Source organism: Tinamus guttatus, unplaced genomic scaffold (genome assembly GCF_059628265.1).
Source record: "Tinamus guttatus ecotype Peru unplaced genomic scaffold, ASM5962826v1 Tinamus_guttatus_pri_ptg000777l, whole genome shotgun sequence".
NCBI classification, from domain to species: Eukaryota; Metazoa; Chordata; class Aves; order Tinamiformes; family Tinamidae; genus Tinamus; species Tinamus guttatus.
Window position 1 is genome coordinate 531616 of NW_028289311.1, and position 18338 is coordinate 549953.

The 18338-nt window shown below is 42.1% G+C and overlaps 1 protein-coding gene across 7 annotated transcripts in view; it reads right to left on the minus strand.

The window, feature by feature from the left end:
• FHOD3 (formin homology 2 domain containing 3) overlaps positions 1 to 18338 on the minus strand; it is a 387720-nt gene that overhangs the window by 303702 nt on the left and 65680 nt on the right. For all 7 annotated transcript variants that reach the window (XM_088537458.1, XM_088537457.1, XM_088537456.1 and 4 more), the window contains exon 3: positions 13746 to 13810. In XM_088537458.1, the coding sequence (XP_088393584.1) occupies positions 13746 to 13810 (65 nt within the window). The remainder of the gene's footprint in view (positions 1 to 13745; positions 13811 to 18338) is intronic.

Here is an 18338-nt window from a genome sequence, read left to right on the forward strand (position 1 = left end):
TCTGGGCTCATGGCTCCACTCAGTCTCCCCTCCCTTTGTCCTGCTCTTCAGCCAAACTGTGGAGAAACCCCCTTATTGATGAATACAGAAACTTGAGCATTCCGCTCAATCCCTCCTCTTTTTTTTTTTTTTTTTTTTTTTTTTTTGGACAATATTTGTTTTTACAAACTAGCTTATTAACTAATAACCTGCGTTCAGTATGTCTAGTACCCATCAGTAGTCTTCATATCCTCCTGAACTCCCACAGACCCAGCAACCCAGAGTTTATTTTCCAGACCCACTTCCCGTCAGCGGTACAGATCAACTGAGAAGTCGAGGCTTCTGGAGTCTTGGAAATCTTAACTCTGGCGTGATGAGTCCATCCATGCTCAGCTGTCTTGACTGATGTACCAAGACCCAATCCCCTGGTTGGATATCATGGACTGCAAAATCCAAGGGGAGGATCTGTGTGAGCTGGGCTTCCTGTCGGAGAGACTTCACAAGAAAAAGTATTCTGGCTACATATTGCTTTAAATATAATACAGTCATGGATTTCCTTTGGTTCTTCTCCCTCAGGACCAGTTAGACAAGAAGCTGGGTTAAACCCTCCCTCGCTTCAGAAGCCCCTTCAGATAGCAAGGCCCTGACAAGGTATGGGACCTTGACATCATGGGATCCCTCTGTGGTCAGTTTTCGGACCTCAGTTACTATTAGGACCATACCTGCGCAATTCTGCAGACAATAAGGCCACCCCTTAGCCACTGGGTCTAACATATATTCGCATGCCTCCATGCTTTTGCACTAAAATTTCCTTGCCACGGCTCTGTTTGACATTCACATATAATTCAAATTCTTTCTCTGTGTCCAGAAGAGCTAAGGCCGGAGCCTGGGTCAATTTATCTTTTAATTTTCTAAAGCTCTGTTCTCCTTCTCATGTCCATACCACAACATTGGGGCTGTTTTGGGTTAAAAAGTCATACAGTGGTCTAGCTAATGCAGAAAAGTCTTCAACCCAGGCTCTGCAGTATCCTACTAGCCCTAGGAACTGCCGTAGCTCTCTCTTAGTCCTGGGTAATGGCACTTCTAAAATTCCCCGAATTCTTTCTGGGTCAAGGCATCGTAAACCTCCGGTCAAAATATGCCCCAAATATTTGACCCTTCTTTCCACCATTTGTGCCTTCTTTTTGGACACCCTAAGCCCTTTTTGGGCCAAGAAATTAAGTAATTTCACAGTGGCTTCCTCTACTACCCCCTCTTCTTCCCCTGATAGGAGCAAGTCATCCACACACTGCAATAACCTAACTTCAGGAGGTGGGGTAAATTCCTTCAGTATTTTCTGCAAGGCTTGTCCAAACAAGACCGGTGCCTCAGTGTATCCTTGCGGGAGAACTGTCCATGTCAATTGTTGTTTTATTGTTTTTCCTCCCTCCTCTTGTTCCCATTCAAAGGCAAAATATTGCCAAAATGCATCTTTCAAATCAAGTACTGAATAGTACTGATGTGAAGAGGGGATCTGGTTTAGAATAGTGTATGGATCTGGAACTGTGGGATGTCTTGGTTTGATAATTTCATTTATTGCTACTATCTGCCCTGGTTGCTTTAAAGTAATTTGGAGAGGTTCCATGTCTAGTTTTCCATATTTTCCTGGAACTGCCCACACTTCTGGGTTCACTTCAGCATAAGCTTTGTCAGACATTTTGCACAAAGTTACAGTAGTGCAAGCTTCTTTATCATCTCTTACAATACTGATTTGCATTCCCAATTTAGCCATCAAATCCCTCCCCAGCAGATTGCAATCACAATTTGGGACAAAGAGAAAATCATGCATCTCAAATTTATTTCCCACATCCACTACCAGTGGCTGGATAATACGCACTCGTTCGTCTTTCCCACTTACCCCTTGGATAACCAAGGAGCCTTTTGACAATCGCCCTCCTTTTGGCATAAAATTCAAGGTGGATCGAGAGGCTCCTGTATCTATCAAGAAACACACTTCCTCTCGGTCCGGACCCACCCTACATGTTATCAAGGGCTCCCGTGTGGTGGATCCTTGGTATAATGGGAGCCCCTGACACCCCTAGCAATCCATTTCCATTAGTCGGTGAATTTCCTCTTCCTGAGGATCTCTTAGCCTCTGTGGGCATTCCCTTCTCCAATGTCCTTCCTCTTTACACAATGCACACTGATTTCTTCCCAATTTTTTAGTTGGATATCTTCTGTTGAAGAGACCATTCCCCTGCTCTGCCTTTGATTACGCCCTTGAGATCGACCCCTTCCTCTGGCCCTTGGGAGTCCCTCAGGGGGCCTCACAGATCCTTGTGATTGTCTTATATACTGAGCCATAATCATTGCCTTTGTCTTTGCCTTTTCCTCATCCCTTCTCACATACACCTGTTGTGCTCTCTTTACCAATTCCTCTAATGGTTTATCCTGCCACTCTTCATCCTTCTGCATCCTCCTTCTTATATCAGGCCAAGATTTAGTGACAAACTGTACTTTTAGTAATGTGTCAAAGGCTGGTCCCTCAGGGTCCAGTCCTCCCTGTTTCCTCAAAGCATCTCTAATTCTTTCTAGCCAATGAGAGGGGCTCTCATCTTTTCCCTGTTCCAAGGTCATAGCCTTTGACATATTATTAGTTCTGGGGACTGCCATTTTAATGGCTCTGATTATGTATGCTCGATAATCTCGAAGACGGGTCAAACTGACTCGATCATTTGGATCCCAATGGGGGTCTCCCACTGGGATCATATCATCCACAGTGGGTGCATCTATCGCATTTTGGCCTGCCTGCGGGTGTTCGTCCTCCCATAATTGACGAGCTTTTTGCAAGATCATTTTCTTTTCCTGGAATCCAAATAAGATTCCTAAAAGAAAATCCCAATCCTTCCAAGTGTAATCTGCATTTCCTAGATATTCATCTATCTTTTCCCCTACTCCTATGGGATCATCTAAATAAGGAGGTAGTTCTTTCTTTAATCCCCTTATATCTTGGGTGGTCAGTGGCACGATTACAAATCCAAATCCCCCATCCTGACCTCCCAATGGAACCTGTCGTAGGGGCATTTGCCGAATTTTTGTCGGAACTTTAGAAGTTTTTGGCACCTCGTACTGGGTTCCTTTTCTTGTTTTTGAAGGGGATAAAATGTCCTGTTCCTCCTCCTCTTCACTGTCACTAGAAGCAGGAGGTGCAGAGGGGACAAGAGCTGTGGCTCCTGATGAATTTTGGTGATAAGGTGGGGGAAGGTACTGGAGGACATCCCACACCTCCCTATCTGTTTTTTTTTTCCTTTCTTCAGATTCCTGCTTCCCTTTCCCCCTCACCTCTCTTGTTACATAGATTCCTCTAGATGTTGCCCTTAACCATATTGACGCACATTCTTTCTCAATGAGACCCTTCTCAGTATCACTGAGATACTGGCACAAAACCTGACAAAGACTAGGATCGTCGTCCGACCCTACAGGGGGCCACCTAAATCCCCCTGGTAACTTATATTCTGGCTAAACAAAACAACAATATTTTATCATTAGTTCCTTAATTATTTCTAGGGGACCATTAGTACCATTCTTAGTACCATCAGGTACTTTGATGTCCTCAACTTGATCAAGCTCAAGCTAGTACAAAACTGTATTAAAAGTTTTAAGCATTCTTCCATTCACTGATCACCACATCTGAGTGCTATGTATTCTGAGCCCCAAAAGAATATTCTGCCCAAAGGCTTCTGAAGTTATCATAACAATATTTTGCATTCTAGTACAAGTTTTTCCCGGTCCCCCTATCCCCTGCCACACAATGGCTGCATTTGACAAATTTTTCACTCATCTTACAGAAGATGTTATGTATATAATCATGGAAATTATATCACCTATTCTAAATAAAGCCACTTTGCAATACTTCTTTCAAGAAAGAAAACTTGACATGTAGTTAATTTAGAAATTAAATCATCCTAATTAACACAGAAAAAAAAGCAGCTGCACCTGCAAAATCTGAAAAGTATATAAATGAGCAAGGCACAAAGGTTTCTGAAGACAAGAAAAGAAGTAACAGCATACTATTTGACTCCCATGCTAAAACCTTGGAGGAACCAGAGAACTGGTATGTAGGAAGACTTCCACCAAAAAGCTTAGCATGTAATGGATTCATCCAGAAATGGGGAAAAAAAAAAAAAAAGTCTCTTTTCCCTATTAGCATGCAATTTCTGCTTCATGAATTAACACTAGAATCATAATAGAAAAAAAATATCACTACTCCACTTCTTTCCCCCAAAAATGAGGGAAGTTAGAGCCATAATTCTCACTACAGTCACTTTCAGGATCACTATGATCCTGAATAAATCCCTATGATCCCTTGAATAAATATCAAACCCAGAGCAAAACAAGACAAAGAATCACAGAATGGTTAAGGTTGGAATGGACCTCTAGAGACTACCTAGTCCAATCCCCTGCTCAAGCAGGGACACCTAGAGCACATGGCACAGACACGCATCCAGGTGGGTTTTGAAGATCTCCAGAGGAGATTCCACAACCTCACTGGGCAGCCTGTTCCAGGGCTCTGTCGCCCTCACAGGAAAGAAGTTCTTCCCCACATGGAGGTGGAAATTCCTGTGTTTCAACTTGTACCCATTACCCCTTGTCCTGTCACTGACCACCAAAGAGAAGAGTTTGGCCCCATCCTCCCTACATTCACCCCTCAGGTACTTGTACATGTCGATCAGCTCTCCTCTCAATCAGAAGAGAATCTCCAGGCTAAACAGGCCCAGCTCGCTTAGTCTTTTTTCATTAGATAGATGCTCCAGTCCCTTAATCATCTTTGTTGCTCTACGCTGGACCCTCTCTAGAAGCTCCACGTCCCTCTTGTACAGGGCAGCCCAGAACTGCACGCAGTACACCAGGTGCGGCCTCACCAGAGCTGAATAAGGGGCCAGGATCACCTCCCTCGACCTGCTGGCAACACACCTCCAGATGCAGGCCAGGATCCCATTGGTCTTCTTGACCACAAGGGCAAACTGCTGATTCATGGTTAACTTGTTGTCAGCTGGGACTCCCAAATCCCTCTCTGTGGAGCTGCTTTCCAGCAGGTCAAACCCTAATCTGTACTGGTGCCTGAAGTTATTCCTCCCCAGGGGTAAGACCCTGTCCTTGTTGAACCTTATGAGATTCCTCTCTGCCCAACTCTCCAACCTGTCTAGCTCCCTCTGAATGGCAGCACAGCCCTCTGGAGCGTCGGCTACTCCACCCAGACTTTTATTATCCACAAACTTGCTCCGAGTGCACTCTGTCCTCTCATCCAAGTCATTTATGAACAAGTTGAACAGCACTGGGCCCAGTACTGACCCCTGGGGGTCACCACTAGCCACAGGCCTCCAACTAGACTTGACCCCATTTATCACCACCCTCTGTGCTCTGCCATCCAGCTGATGTCATATTCCTAAACACAAAAGAAAGCTAGTAGGCAAAAATTGTATGTCTAATATGAAAACAGGCTTTAATATATATGTTTAGAGACTATTAGCAAATAAAGCCAAATTTTGCCCATGCATTTCAGAACATTCCAGTCACGTAGGAACTACATTCACCATAATGAGACTTGAGCAAAATCACCCTGTCTCTCTCTTTCCTGTATAACAAGGCTAAATTATCGGCAAGGCCAAGAATGACATCCCAAAGAAATATCAGCATTTTCTACTTCAAAATGCACAGCTTTAAAGCAGGGGTTCATAATTGCTTTCCCATAGCTTAAGGGCTTAACTTGGTGATTTATGAATCTCTAACAAGTTTTGCAGAGTAAAGTTCAGAAAAGGCCTGAGGGGTGTATGTTTCCAGAAAACTAATCTGAACCAAACTCATTTATTTGGTTTGTATCTTCCAGATGGAAAGGGTTTACACAGAGACAGGAAACAAATCACCCAGTTCTCTTCTGAACACAGTGTAATGTTAATTTATTTGGAGATAGTTTAGTTGGATGTGCTGTGCTTCAGCCATAGCGAAGTGAGTTCAACTGTCCTAAACACAAACCCCAAAACCAAGAACAACTTTATCTTTCAATACTAGGATCTATAAAGTGGAAAGAACTAAAAAAAAAAAAAAAAAAAAAAAAAAAAAGGAAGCTATATGAAAATGATTATAGCTATAATTAAAAGGTTCCAAGAATCTTAATTCTTTTCCTTTCATGAAAGCAGCATGAAATCCTGAATTTATTGAAATCTAGGATGCCTTCCTTGAAAATTTGGAGAGCATTAAGATGAAGCAAAAGCAAATGTGTCCCCTTTGTACCTTGTCACACAACAATAATAGTTTCTGTTGATTCTCACCCTACAAGGATGGCCACTTCCCCACTGGGCAGCACATCCAACCCCAACCAGGTAACCTGAGCACTACCAGCTGAAATCTAGGAGATGAGGACCACATACAAGGCGAAAGGAAGGCTGCATCAAGCACAGGAGACACTGAAGCAAAGCTTCCAGTAGCACACATCAGTACAGAGCTGCAAAAATCAGATACACAGCATAGGGCTAGCTGAATACTCAAGGCAATGCCCAAGGTTGCTTTGCTCACAGTGCCTTGCAGGACTAAAACTGATGGAGTTCTAAAAAATTCCCCACTTCTCTAAAGATTTAGTTCTAGAAGAAATCTCATGGGTCGCCAAGGACCAGCTTTAGGCACCAGGTGCTTCAGCAGGGTAAGAGTGACAATTCTTATGCTGGATTTATGTATTTATATGCCAAGTACTTCCCCCCCCCCCCAAAAAAAAAAGTAACAATAGCATTCAAAAATACCTGAACTATTAAAATAATAATTGTTTGCCTGTCTTAAAAAAGAACACACAGTATTCACCATAGCAAATACTTATGCTGTAGCCAAAAGAGCTCCAGAATTAATCTATTTTTGATATTTATTATGAGTAAACGGTTGCAAGCAGTTTAATTTTATTTATTTATTTTTAAAACACACATTTCTTCCTATCTACTTATCTCATTTACTATGATTACTCCTCTTTGGATTATATTCATTTGGGAAGACTTTTCCTAATAAGCAGCAACACCATTCTTTTAGGTAGGAAATCTTAGAATGCTTATGCTTACAGTCCCATGAAGAAATTTCAAGCTAATTTTCTTAGTGCTCCCTTTCTATGAAATCTAGTTCACATATAGTACTTTGAAAACAGTGAGAGAATGGCAAGATCAAGAATAAAAGCATTATCCTGTTATTTCTTTTAATCTCCAAAAAGAAATTGTGATCAAATGGTATAAAAAGGGGGAGAAGTGCCTTGCTAAACTTCCTAGCTTCATGGTAAGGGCTTTTCCTTAAAAATAACTAAAAATTACAACTCAAGAAGCTTCATTTTTTTTCCACACTCCCATGCCCCAAATTTGAAAAAACACGCTTTGTCTTAAAATTCACTACTTCAAGAGTCAAGAGGAGATTCCTCCCCCTCCTTCCTAAATTTTTGTATCCATTGTAAGAAAAAAGAATACTTTGTAAATCCAAATCTTCCTTTAAAAGGGTCTGAAAAAGCTAGCCAGCTTTTTCCCCCGGGAAAAATGGAGAACCAGGAAATGGAGAAACATTTTGCCCAACTTCTGTTGTACTTTCAGATGCAAGCCAAGTCAGGCAAGCTTTCACATCGTAAGAAAAAGCTTCCCGTGATTAGGAAAGCACCCCACTCACATACTGCAGCCCTTTCAAAAATTGGAGCAAGCCCCTTCCAGAGCAGGAATCCACCACCTGAAGCCGCAACCCACTGCTAGGGGATGCTTTCCTCTGCTCTAGAACTGTCTTGGTACTTTCCTGTCATACCTTTTGCAGGAAAAAGGTTTTCTTGCTTTTTAAGGATTACAATTTTAATGAAATATGCAGAGACGATTCTGGGAAACTTTCCTGCTTGGTCTCAAACACCATCTGAAAACACAGAGACCTGGTCCAGAGCTGCTTTGGTGAGACCAAGACAGGCAAATAACAGGTTATGAGGAAGTGCTGTGGTTAATCCAGCAAAGGGGGCTGACTAAAAGCATGCACTGAGGCTAAAACAAAGCTCTAACATTTCAGCTTAGAGACCTGCATTTTTAGAGCAAAACCATTAGTTGTTTGTATGGATAGGTTTTCACAAAACAATCTGATCTGGGAAACACTTGATTTTACACTGAGTATCTGTGTTCCACATTCTCAGTAAAGCAAATTTAAGTGAACCTAAAAAAAAGTCAAAAAAGTATTTTTTTTAATACCCTTTTACAGTTATTTCATGGTTTGCTCAAAATGAAGAAGAGCTGAACCAGGTATTTCCAATCATATCTGGAAGCAGGCCCAAGATACTGCATGCACTGTCCTAACTAGAACCTAAATTATAGTATATGTAAAAACAATCCTACCTCCAAACAAACAAAAAAAGCACACTAAAAAAAAAAAAAAGAAGAAGAAGAAGAAATCCCCCCCAGGCTCTGGATTTTTTCCCCCATCCGTGTGACATCAATGTACATCTAATAAACATTCTGTGTTGTTTATTATCTTTGTTTAAGCCATTGCTTTTACTAAGTTACAGCGGGAAACACAGGAAGCATATAATGACAACCAATCAATGATTTATGCAGGATCCCCATATACAGTACTATTAACCCCCTAACTATGCTAGGATTATATTTAATAAAGAATTTTCTACTCACCTTCTTTACCTCTTTCACTATTCTGCTCCTATCAGTGCAGTGAGCTCAAAACCACAGTGTTTCTGACAAATTCTTAAGGCATCCCTTTTGTTCCGTTTGAATTAAATCTGAATCAACTGTGTGTTGTGCTCAACTGCTAACACTCTCCACATGTTCTTCTCTCTCAAAGAAAGAATGTTTTCTATTAGAGATGCCTAACACCATACAGACAACTGCAAGATGCCCCTCCAACAATCCAAAGTACCTCTCTCTCTTAGGAGATTCACTTCAGCATATAAATCACAATGTGCCCAAGTGAAAAGCTCAAAGAAAAACCTAGTGTCAAATTGAGTCCAATTAAAAACCTGTCCTACAGTATCCTTTTCTTACTGCATTTTGAAGATTCCCTTATTCCCTTACCCCTCAAAAATGTCTATTTTAAATTCAATATGCTATTCTTCGGAAATATATATATTTTTAACTCTCAGGAGCTTCTAGAACAGCTTAAAGATTTTCATCAATATGAATGCTTTGTTCCCTACACTGCAAACATACTAACATACATACAGCAAATACAATACAATAATAAGATTATAACCCAGGAAGAAGCATCTCAAATGAGAAAGCATCAGCAACATGGGTAGCAGGCAAATGCTTAACTATGCCCTCAGGTAATGAGCTATGTTCTTAACTAGAATCATACTATTCACTGCAACAAAAATTCTAGATATAGTTACTGACTCAAAACTGGATTTTGTTTTCAGCGAAGTGTTACGCTTCCACAGGGAAGGAACTTGTGCCTCAAGCACCTGGTGCTTGAGAGAGATCATATAGGAAGGTTCAATATACAAATGCATGGTTGCAGGACCTAACCTCATCTACTCTACTACATTCAACAAGTCAATGGAATGGATAACAGAAAGGAAGAACGTACATAAAAAAGAGCACTAGGTGCATACTTCACCAATTAAAGGGCAAATAAAAGCAGCTGGCTTCTGCTAGCTTTGCAGAAACAACCAGCTAACTGGTTCTCTCAGGTATCATAGAATACATAAAGCTCAAGAAGATTTTTACAGATATTTTAGAAGATGTACCAAGAACAAGAAGATAACAAAAAAAGACAATCCAAAGAGCTATGTAGAAAGGATGGGTCACTGGTGGTAACACTGTTAGTAACAGCTTATGCCCTAATACCAGGGGTTAGAAACAGATGGCTGAAGGGGATGGCAGCTCTGCTGATCCACAGCTGAGCACCTGCGGAAGAAAGATATGCTCTAGATCTCTTAGACACAGCACCTCAGGAAATCCACATCAAGTAATATACTCATATATTGCTTAGGGACGAAGCGGGTTCAAACGATGAAAGTTGTTACATACAAATATCTATGCAAAGCATTATTTTTAAGTCGACAGATAGAAAAGAGCACTGCTTTGCATAAGTACAGATAGGACCAATAACTATACCCAGAAAATTCTAATTTTATAACAGAAAAATATTTTAAATAATCAGCTGAGTCACTGACACAAAGAAGAAGTGATCTTTAAAATCCACCTTGCAAAATTTGGTGTCCTTCAAAGCTACAGTATCTGATCCATCATGTGCCAGCACATGAATCCAGAGTTACATAAGCCTAATTTGTTGTTTCCATTCTTTTTGTATTATGTGGTATTAACACATAAAGCTTATGACTTTTTTTTTTTGGAAACACCACTCTTGGTTCACCACCACGGACATAAATGTTTCAAGATAGGAAGCAGGACTCCCTCACAGCAGCATATGCAGATGCATAAGAACACACAGCACCTTTTCCATTGGAGACTATCACGAATTGAGAGAAAAAAACAACACAGCAGCAGGAACACAGACATATAAAGCACAAATAAGGAGGTAGCAGTAGTTGCGATAAACAGAGCCGCCCAGTGGCACAGCAAAACTAAGAGGTCACTGTCTAGGGACAGTGGATCTCTAAAACTTCGTCGTCAAAAGTTGTTCTGGCTTAGCTCTTCCAACTAGTTCCAGGGGCAAAGGTTTCTGGCTGTGGTGGTCAACCTGGTTGCACTGCACTTAATATTAAGGCTTTGAATGAGCCCTGTAAATGTTAAATACATACAAATTAAAATTATATTAAGATACAACCAAACAAAAATAAGGAAAGTTATAAAGGCTGCCAAGAATACCAGAAAATCTTTTCCCACAGGGTATTAACTTGCAATAAATCCAATCGGAATAAAGGGCCAAATTTGGCAGATGTGGGAAAAAAATGCTATGCAATCTCAGGATGATTTGCCTCTACTAAACGACCTGCGGACTTTTCACTTCAGCAGGCGAGGTGTCAAGATTATAGCCACAATTTTCAACTTATGTTCTGTGAACAAAACTGGCATAAGTAACAGTCTTTTGGGGTATAAGAATATTGTAAGTACTTCATCTTGTATTAAAAAAAAAAACACTCAAGATTTGTCTTGAAGTTTTAATTAAATTAGTCATGACGGCTCAATCTGGATCAAACTAAAATGGGAAAAGTAGAGCTATACTTAAACCAAAGTTGGTTGCTTGATACAGAAAGCCCTTAGTGTGAACATACAACAAGAACTCAAATTAGGAGATGACAAAATATACGCATTGAGAGATGCTTAGGCATGTTTGTCATCTGATATGACAGAAAAGACTTCATACTTGCTAACAATTTCCACCCTCAAGATATTAAACAAAAGGAGTGGAAAAAAAAGTGGATATATTTGATATGGGACTAGCTACTATTTCCTAAGGCTCAAAATATTGGTCTGTATTCAATACATCCTTTGACTCTAAAAACCCAATGAATTCCCAGGAGAGAAGAAGTCACTAATGGAAAACTTAGCTGCGACATTTGAACATAAACACTTTATTTCCTACAGATTAAAAACTACAAAGTACAAGACAAGAAAAACGCTGGTAGTTTCCAAATGGGAGCTGTTTCTTTACACCTACTGTCAGCATTTGAAAGCAAAGTAAAACCTTCAGTACACTCTGTGGCAAAGACACTAAAGAACAAACTACACCATCTCCCAAAACTTCTCTGTGCGTTTCTAACGTCAGTAATGTTTCTAACCACAGGATTTTCCAGGGCAATAGTGAAGACTATTGTAATTCCCATACAGGTGGGTGGGACTGAAAGAAAAGAGCCAAAGCAAGATGTTCTTATTCCACATAACACTAGCTCGGATTGCTCTCTCTCCTGGCTTCTACCCCAGACATGAAACATATCTTTTAGCCTCAAAACTTAATGCTTGGATTCAGAAAAAAAGAAGACGTAACAGGCAGCTGCTGACACAAGATCAAGCAAAGTACCCACTGCCAGTGAAACCCCCTTCCTACTGCATGGCACATGTAGTGGGCACTTGCAGTTCATCCAACCCAGCCAGCTCTCCAAACTGCAGAGAGGGCCCACCACATTCACTCTAAGACAGACCAAAAAACAAGATACTTTTAATGTGTAAAAATGAAGAAAAGAATTTACATTAGAATCAGCCTAGGGTCGATACAAAAACTCATCCTCAAAATCTAGAATTCTGAAGGAGGGCTGGAAAACCAGATCTTGCACTTGGCTTTTATGCCTATGCTGAAGCAAGCCAAAGTCCACATGCAAACACACCTCAGCTCTGAGAAGTTGAAAAGCTGGATGCATGTTTTGCATCTGGGCTTCATCCATGCACAGCATTAAGTGCATTGCTGCTGTCACAACAGCCGCACATTTTCCTACCAGAACAATGAGAAAAATCCATGTGAAGTAACATGTCTTATTACCTCCAGTACACACAAGTACAAACAGACAGAAATGTAGCAACTGCACCTGGAAATTCAAAATTTAGTGCTTTAATTCCTAGACTGTTGCACTATGGCCAGATTAAAAAAAAAGTACATGAAAAGCATTAAAAACAAACACCACCACTCAATCCAGGAAAAACATGAATTTTTCTCTTGCTACAGTGGTCTAATTTACCGAAGATATCGCCACACTTAACCAGAACTCTCTAAACTGTTTTTCATTTAATTCATTTTTATAAAATCATTCCCTTTATGTCCTCTAATACATACAAGAGCTTACATTCACTCCACTGCAGTCCCTCAAATCAACAGTAGTGAAGATCAGCTATCTCTCAAGATGCAGCCTAGAGACTGCTCGCAAGGGGAAGTATTTCAGAAATTCTGTAGGTTGCTTACGCTCAGTTCAAAATCCCATAAAGGCTATTTCACAATGTGTCCTGGAGGCAGGGAAAAGTTTAGTTGCATCTGAAGCCTGACCCTTCCAACAACAGTAATATCATGGAGATACTACTTCCTTCTTTAAAGATGATTTATATATATTGATATATACAACACACATGTTTCTGGGTGTTTGTGTGTTTATGTTTATGTAACATGTAAACATGTATGCACATAATATACAAATAATATATAATTTATATTAACTAGTGTGGCTCTACACACGTGTGTGTATATTTTCATGTTTCAGACATGAAATAAAACCAATCATAAGCTAAATGTTACATTGTTGAAATAAATTATTATGAGAAGGTTTAAAACAAAAGGAAAATAGAATTCATACTTAAAAAGTCACCTGTAACACCAGGACACACACTTTACCACTAAATCCTAATGAAACATGTTGTTCCATAACACTGGCACTGAAGGCACAGAATATCTTAATTTTACATGACACATCAGCTACTGTTTATGCCATCTTGAAGCTTCTAAGACAAAAAAAAAAAAAAAAAAAAAAAAAAAAAACAGTACTTCCAAGACACTGATCAAATCCCTTCCCAATGCAGGGCACAACCTTCTTCAGGTGCACAAAAAAGCAGTTTCAAGACAGATAATTCAAGTCCCTCTAATACATCTCAAACATCGCACTGCTGTCAAATGTTATCCTTTCCAAGGCTATTTAATATATTCTGATAATAACATAGCCAATATAACCTTTTAAGTTATAACTTTTTTTAAATTATCAAACAGGACACATGTGAAAACTTGTTGGCCCATCATCCTTAACTTAGAACATCATGAGCCTGATTCATATTCCCCGAATTTGTTCCTCAGAAATCTGTTTGGTTTAATCGCACTTTTCTCTAGGTATATGGAACTTCACTTACCAATGCAGGCATGGACTCTCACTGAGAGTTGGGTCCTCAGAATCATACTGTGCTTCTTGCCTCTCCTAAAAAAAGACAGGGGAGTGGAGGGAAGAGAAAAGAAATACATAAAGATGAATGATGTGAAGTTCAAGCACATTTCACCACTCTCTACATTAGGGAAGTACCAAATGCTATTATAGCCGAGTATGAAAAGAAAATGCAGGGGCAACTCCACATCTAGAAATCTGCTCACACACACTACCTGATCCTTAAAACACAAAGAAAAAACATGTTCTTCATGGAATGAGGCAAACTTAAGGAACATCCCTCACTTGGGCACTGTCCAAGTTTCATCATAGTCTTAAGTAGGACAGCTCTATCTCAATTCCCTGCTACATTTTTTTTTTTTAGGTAAGTTATTATTAGACACATCTTTTCACCTGGAAAAGCATGCTCTACTTGACTACTAGGTGCTCCACAAACTGGGACCAGGACACAAACAGCACCTCACTCCTGCTCTCAAACCTGCTCACTTGATGGAAGTGGAGGGTAACAAATGCCAGAGATCTTTTCTCCATGTTACTGGGGAGTGGCAAAAACACAGCCTGCCCTAGGTGTGAGCAGGTGGACAACCTGCTCAGCCTGGTGGTGGAGCTAAAGGAGGAGGTAGAACGCCTGAGGCCCATCAGGGAATGTGAAAAAGAAATAGATTGGTGGAGCTGCGTTCTGCAGTCTTCCCAGGAAAGCCACTCAGAGAACCCCCCAATTGAGTCTTTAAATCCAGTACCCTCTTGCCATAGGGCAGAGAAGGCAGAATTAACAGTATCCAGGGATGATCAACAATGGAAACAGGTCCCCACTCGAGGTGGCAGAAGATCCCTTCCACGGCCCACCTCACCTCCACCTGTGACCACATCCAACAGGTACGAGGCCCTGGAAGTTGGGGATCAGTTAGAGAAGGTCATGAACCAAGGCCCATCTAGGGAGCTGGCTACAGAGAGGCATTCAGGTCCATACTGCAAGGCTGCTCCCCCTAAGGAAAAAAGGAGCACCTGGAAGAAGCGGTAGGTGATCATTGTGGGTGACTCCATGCTACAGGGCACGAGGCACTGATATGTAGACCGGACCCCTCATCCAGAGAGGTCTGCTGCTTGCCAGGGGTCCGAATGAAGGATGTCACAGAAAGGCTCCCAAAGCTTGTTCAGGAGTCTGACTATTACCCCCTCGTACTGTTTCCTGTGGGCACTAATGATGCCATGGAGAAACTGAGGGATATCAAGCAAGACTTCAGAGCCCTAGGGATGGCCGTCAAAGGTACAGGAGCCCAGGTAGTGTTCTCCTCTATCCTGTCAACGAGGGGAAGGGATTGAAGGAGGAGAAGGCAGATATGGCAGATTAACAACTGGCTGTGCCACTGGGCTTGGCAAACAGGGATTTGGCTTCTATGACCATGGGACTCTGAGGATCACCAGCTAGTGAGGAATGATGGGAACCATCTCAGGAAGAGGGGCACACATCTCTTTGCAAAAAGGCTGGCCAACCTGGTTAGGAGGGCTTTAAACTAGGCAAGAAGGGGAAAGGGGAGTGTCACACAGACATGGCGAACAGTACCGCGCAGCCTAGGTCAGATGGCTTCCAGCGGGAGTATGCTAGTGGGGTAGTGAGGATAGTAAATGATCACAGAGGGTCCTCTTTCACCCCTCCTGGGAAACCTGCAGGCTCGATTACTTCCCTGAAATACCTGTACACCAATGTGCAAAGCATGGGGAATAAGCAGGATGAACTGGAGATCTGTGTGCAGTCCCAGTGTCATGATCTCATTGGAATCACAGAGATGTGGTGGGATAGCTCGCACCACTGGAGAGCTGCCATGGAAGGCTGTGTGCTCTTTAGGAAGGACAGGCGGGGAAGGCGAGGTGGTGGAGTTGCTCTTTATGTGAGAGAGCAATTGGAATGCATGAAGCTCAACCTTGGAGTGGATGATGAGCGAGTTGAGAGGTTGTGGGTAAGGGTTAAAGGGCAGGCTAACACGGGAGACATTGTGGTGTGGATTCACCAAGGGGAAATCTTGCTTGACTAATCTGATAGCCTTCTATGATGGAATGACCAGCTGGATAGATGAGGGGAGAGCGGTGAATGTCGTCTATCTCAACATCACCAAGGCTTTTGACACTGTCCCTCACAACATCCTCCTGGGCCAGCTCTGGAAGCGTGGGATAGATGAGTGGACAGTGAGGTGGATTAGGAACTGGCTGGATGGCAGAGCTCAGAGGGTGGTGATCAGCGGTGCAGAGTCTAGTTGGAGGCCTGTAGCTAGCCGTGTCCCCCAGGGGTCAGTCCTTGGTCCAGTCCTGTTCAGTCTATTCATCAATGACCTGGATGAAGGCACAGAGTGCTCCCTCATCAAGTTTGCTGATGATACAAAACTGGGAGGAGTAGCCGATACCCCAGAGGGCTGCGCTGCCACCCAGAGGGACCTGAACAGACTGGACAACTGGCGGTGAAAAACCCCGTGCAATTCAACAAGGCCAAGGGCAAGGTCCTGCACCTGGGGAGGAATAACCCCAGATACCAGTATAGGCTGGAGACTGACCTTCTGGAGAGCAGTTCTGCAGAGAAGGGACCTGAGTGTCATGGTGGATGACAAGTTGACCATGAGGCAGCAGTGTGCCCTCGTGGCCAAGAAGGCCAATGGGATCCTGGGGTGCATTAAGAAGAGAGTCTCCAGCAGGTCGAGGGAGGTGATCCTGCCCCTCTACTCAGCCCTGGTGAGGCTGGATCTGGAGTATTGTGTCCAGTTCTGGGCCCCACAGTACAAAAAGGACGTGGAGCTGCTGGAGAGAGTCCAGCGCAGGGCTACAAGGATGATCAGGGGCCTGGAACATCTGCCCTATGAGGAGAGACTGAGGGAGCTGGGCCTGTTCAGCCTGGCGAAAAGAAAGCTGAGAGGGGATCTAATCAGTGTCTATAAGTACCTCAAGGGAGGCAGCGAGAAGGATGGTGCTGGCCTCATTTCACTGGTGGCCGCCGACGGAACTAGAGGTAATGGCCAGAAACTGAAGCATCAAAAGTTCCACAGGAACTTAAGGAAAAAATTTTTAACAGTGAGGGTGACAGAGCACTGGAACAGGCTGCCCAGAGAGGTTGTGGAGTCTCCTTCTCTGGAGATCTTCAAAATCCGCTTGGATGCAGTCCTGTGCCACGTGCTCTAGGTGACATTGCGTGTGCAGGGGGGTTGGACTAGATGACCTCTAGGGGTCCCTTCCAACCTTAAGAATTCTATGATTCTATGATTTTCCAGGTGCATAGCAGTGCGCATTCTCACTTTTCTCTGAAACTAAACGTGCAACCTACCTTCACAGAACAAGCAAAAAGAAACAGTTTCTAGAACTTGCTCAGACACAGGTTAGTTCATGCCATGCTAATCTTAGACCTAGTTCTATATACCAATTATAGCATGCTTTCTTTACAGCTTAAAAATTTGACTTTAAATGCAATTGCTCTTTAGAAGTTCTGCTTGGACACCAGTAAGAAAAAGCTTGAAAAATATGAGAATTCCCGTAAATTCATTCTTGGTTTGCCAAGCAGCAGCAATGCTGTTCCCCCACAAGAGTTGTCTGCAGTCTGGAATTTAAGCATTCTCCTGAAACAATTCCAGCATTAGACCTGACTCTCTGCCTACCTAAAATCCTCCCGAGGTTTCAGTTGGACACAGCCTTTTCCTGTGCCTTGTGTCCAGCCAGTTCCTAACTGCTGTCCCATCCCATAAAGGTACCAGGACTCCCAAACCGTATTTGATTCACAAAGTACTAACACTATCGTCACTTGTTGAGAATATCGCTCGCTCTCCTAAGATCTGTTATATTCTTACTGTGACACACTGCAGTTTTTAGAAAGCTAGCTAAAATAAAACAGGTTCTTTCCCACCTCATCATTAGTACCTGAGAAAAATGGATGAGATTTCAGAAACAGAAGGAAATAGTTCAGCGATTAGGGTGCTCATTTGGGACACAGAAGAACTAATTTTCAATTTACCTGTTTTACCACAGGTTCCCTGTACAACTGCAAGTCACTTAAGGCCAAACCACAAATATGTCAAATTAAAAGTCAGGCCTCAAATACTCTGAGGATACGAATTTAGTCCCTGTGCCTCAGACCCCTATGTGTAAATAAGGGGAAAAGCAATTGCTTATTGCATGATTCTCTTAGAACCTGGGTATTATCTAGCTCCTAAATCATGACTATAATCTAAGCACTCAACAGTCTTTGAAGAATGCCTATCCAAGAAAAAAACAACAAAGAACAGGCTAGGGGGAAAAAAAAAGAAGCAAAAAAGAGATTATTATGCCATTAATTTCCAGAAGTTAATTTTCAGTAAAATACTTTAACTAGCTATGCTATCTGTCTGTGTGCAATTGAACACTAGAACAGAAAATTATGTCTCCAAAAATAAGGCCATAAAATGCTGCAAAATTTTTGCTTAAAGTCAGTGGCACAGTTACAGGAAGAAGCAAGCAAAGCATATGTGCTCCTGAAAGGAAACCACAAGCAGCTCTGTCTACCAATGCAATGCCTGCTGTGGTGCTGAGGCAGTGAGAGGAACCACCAGCA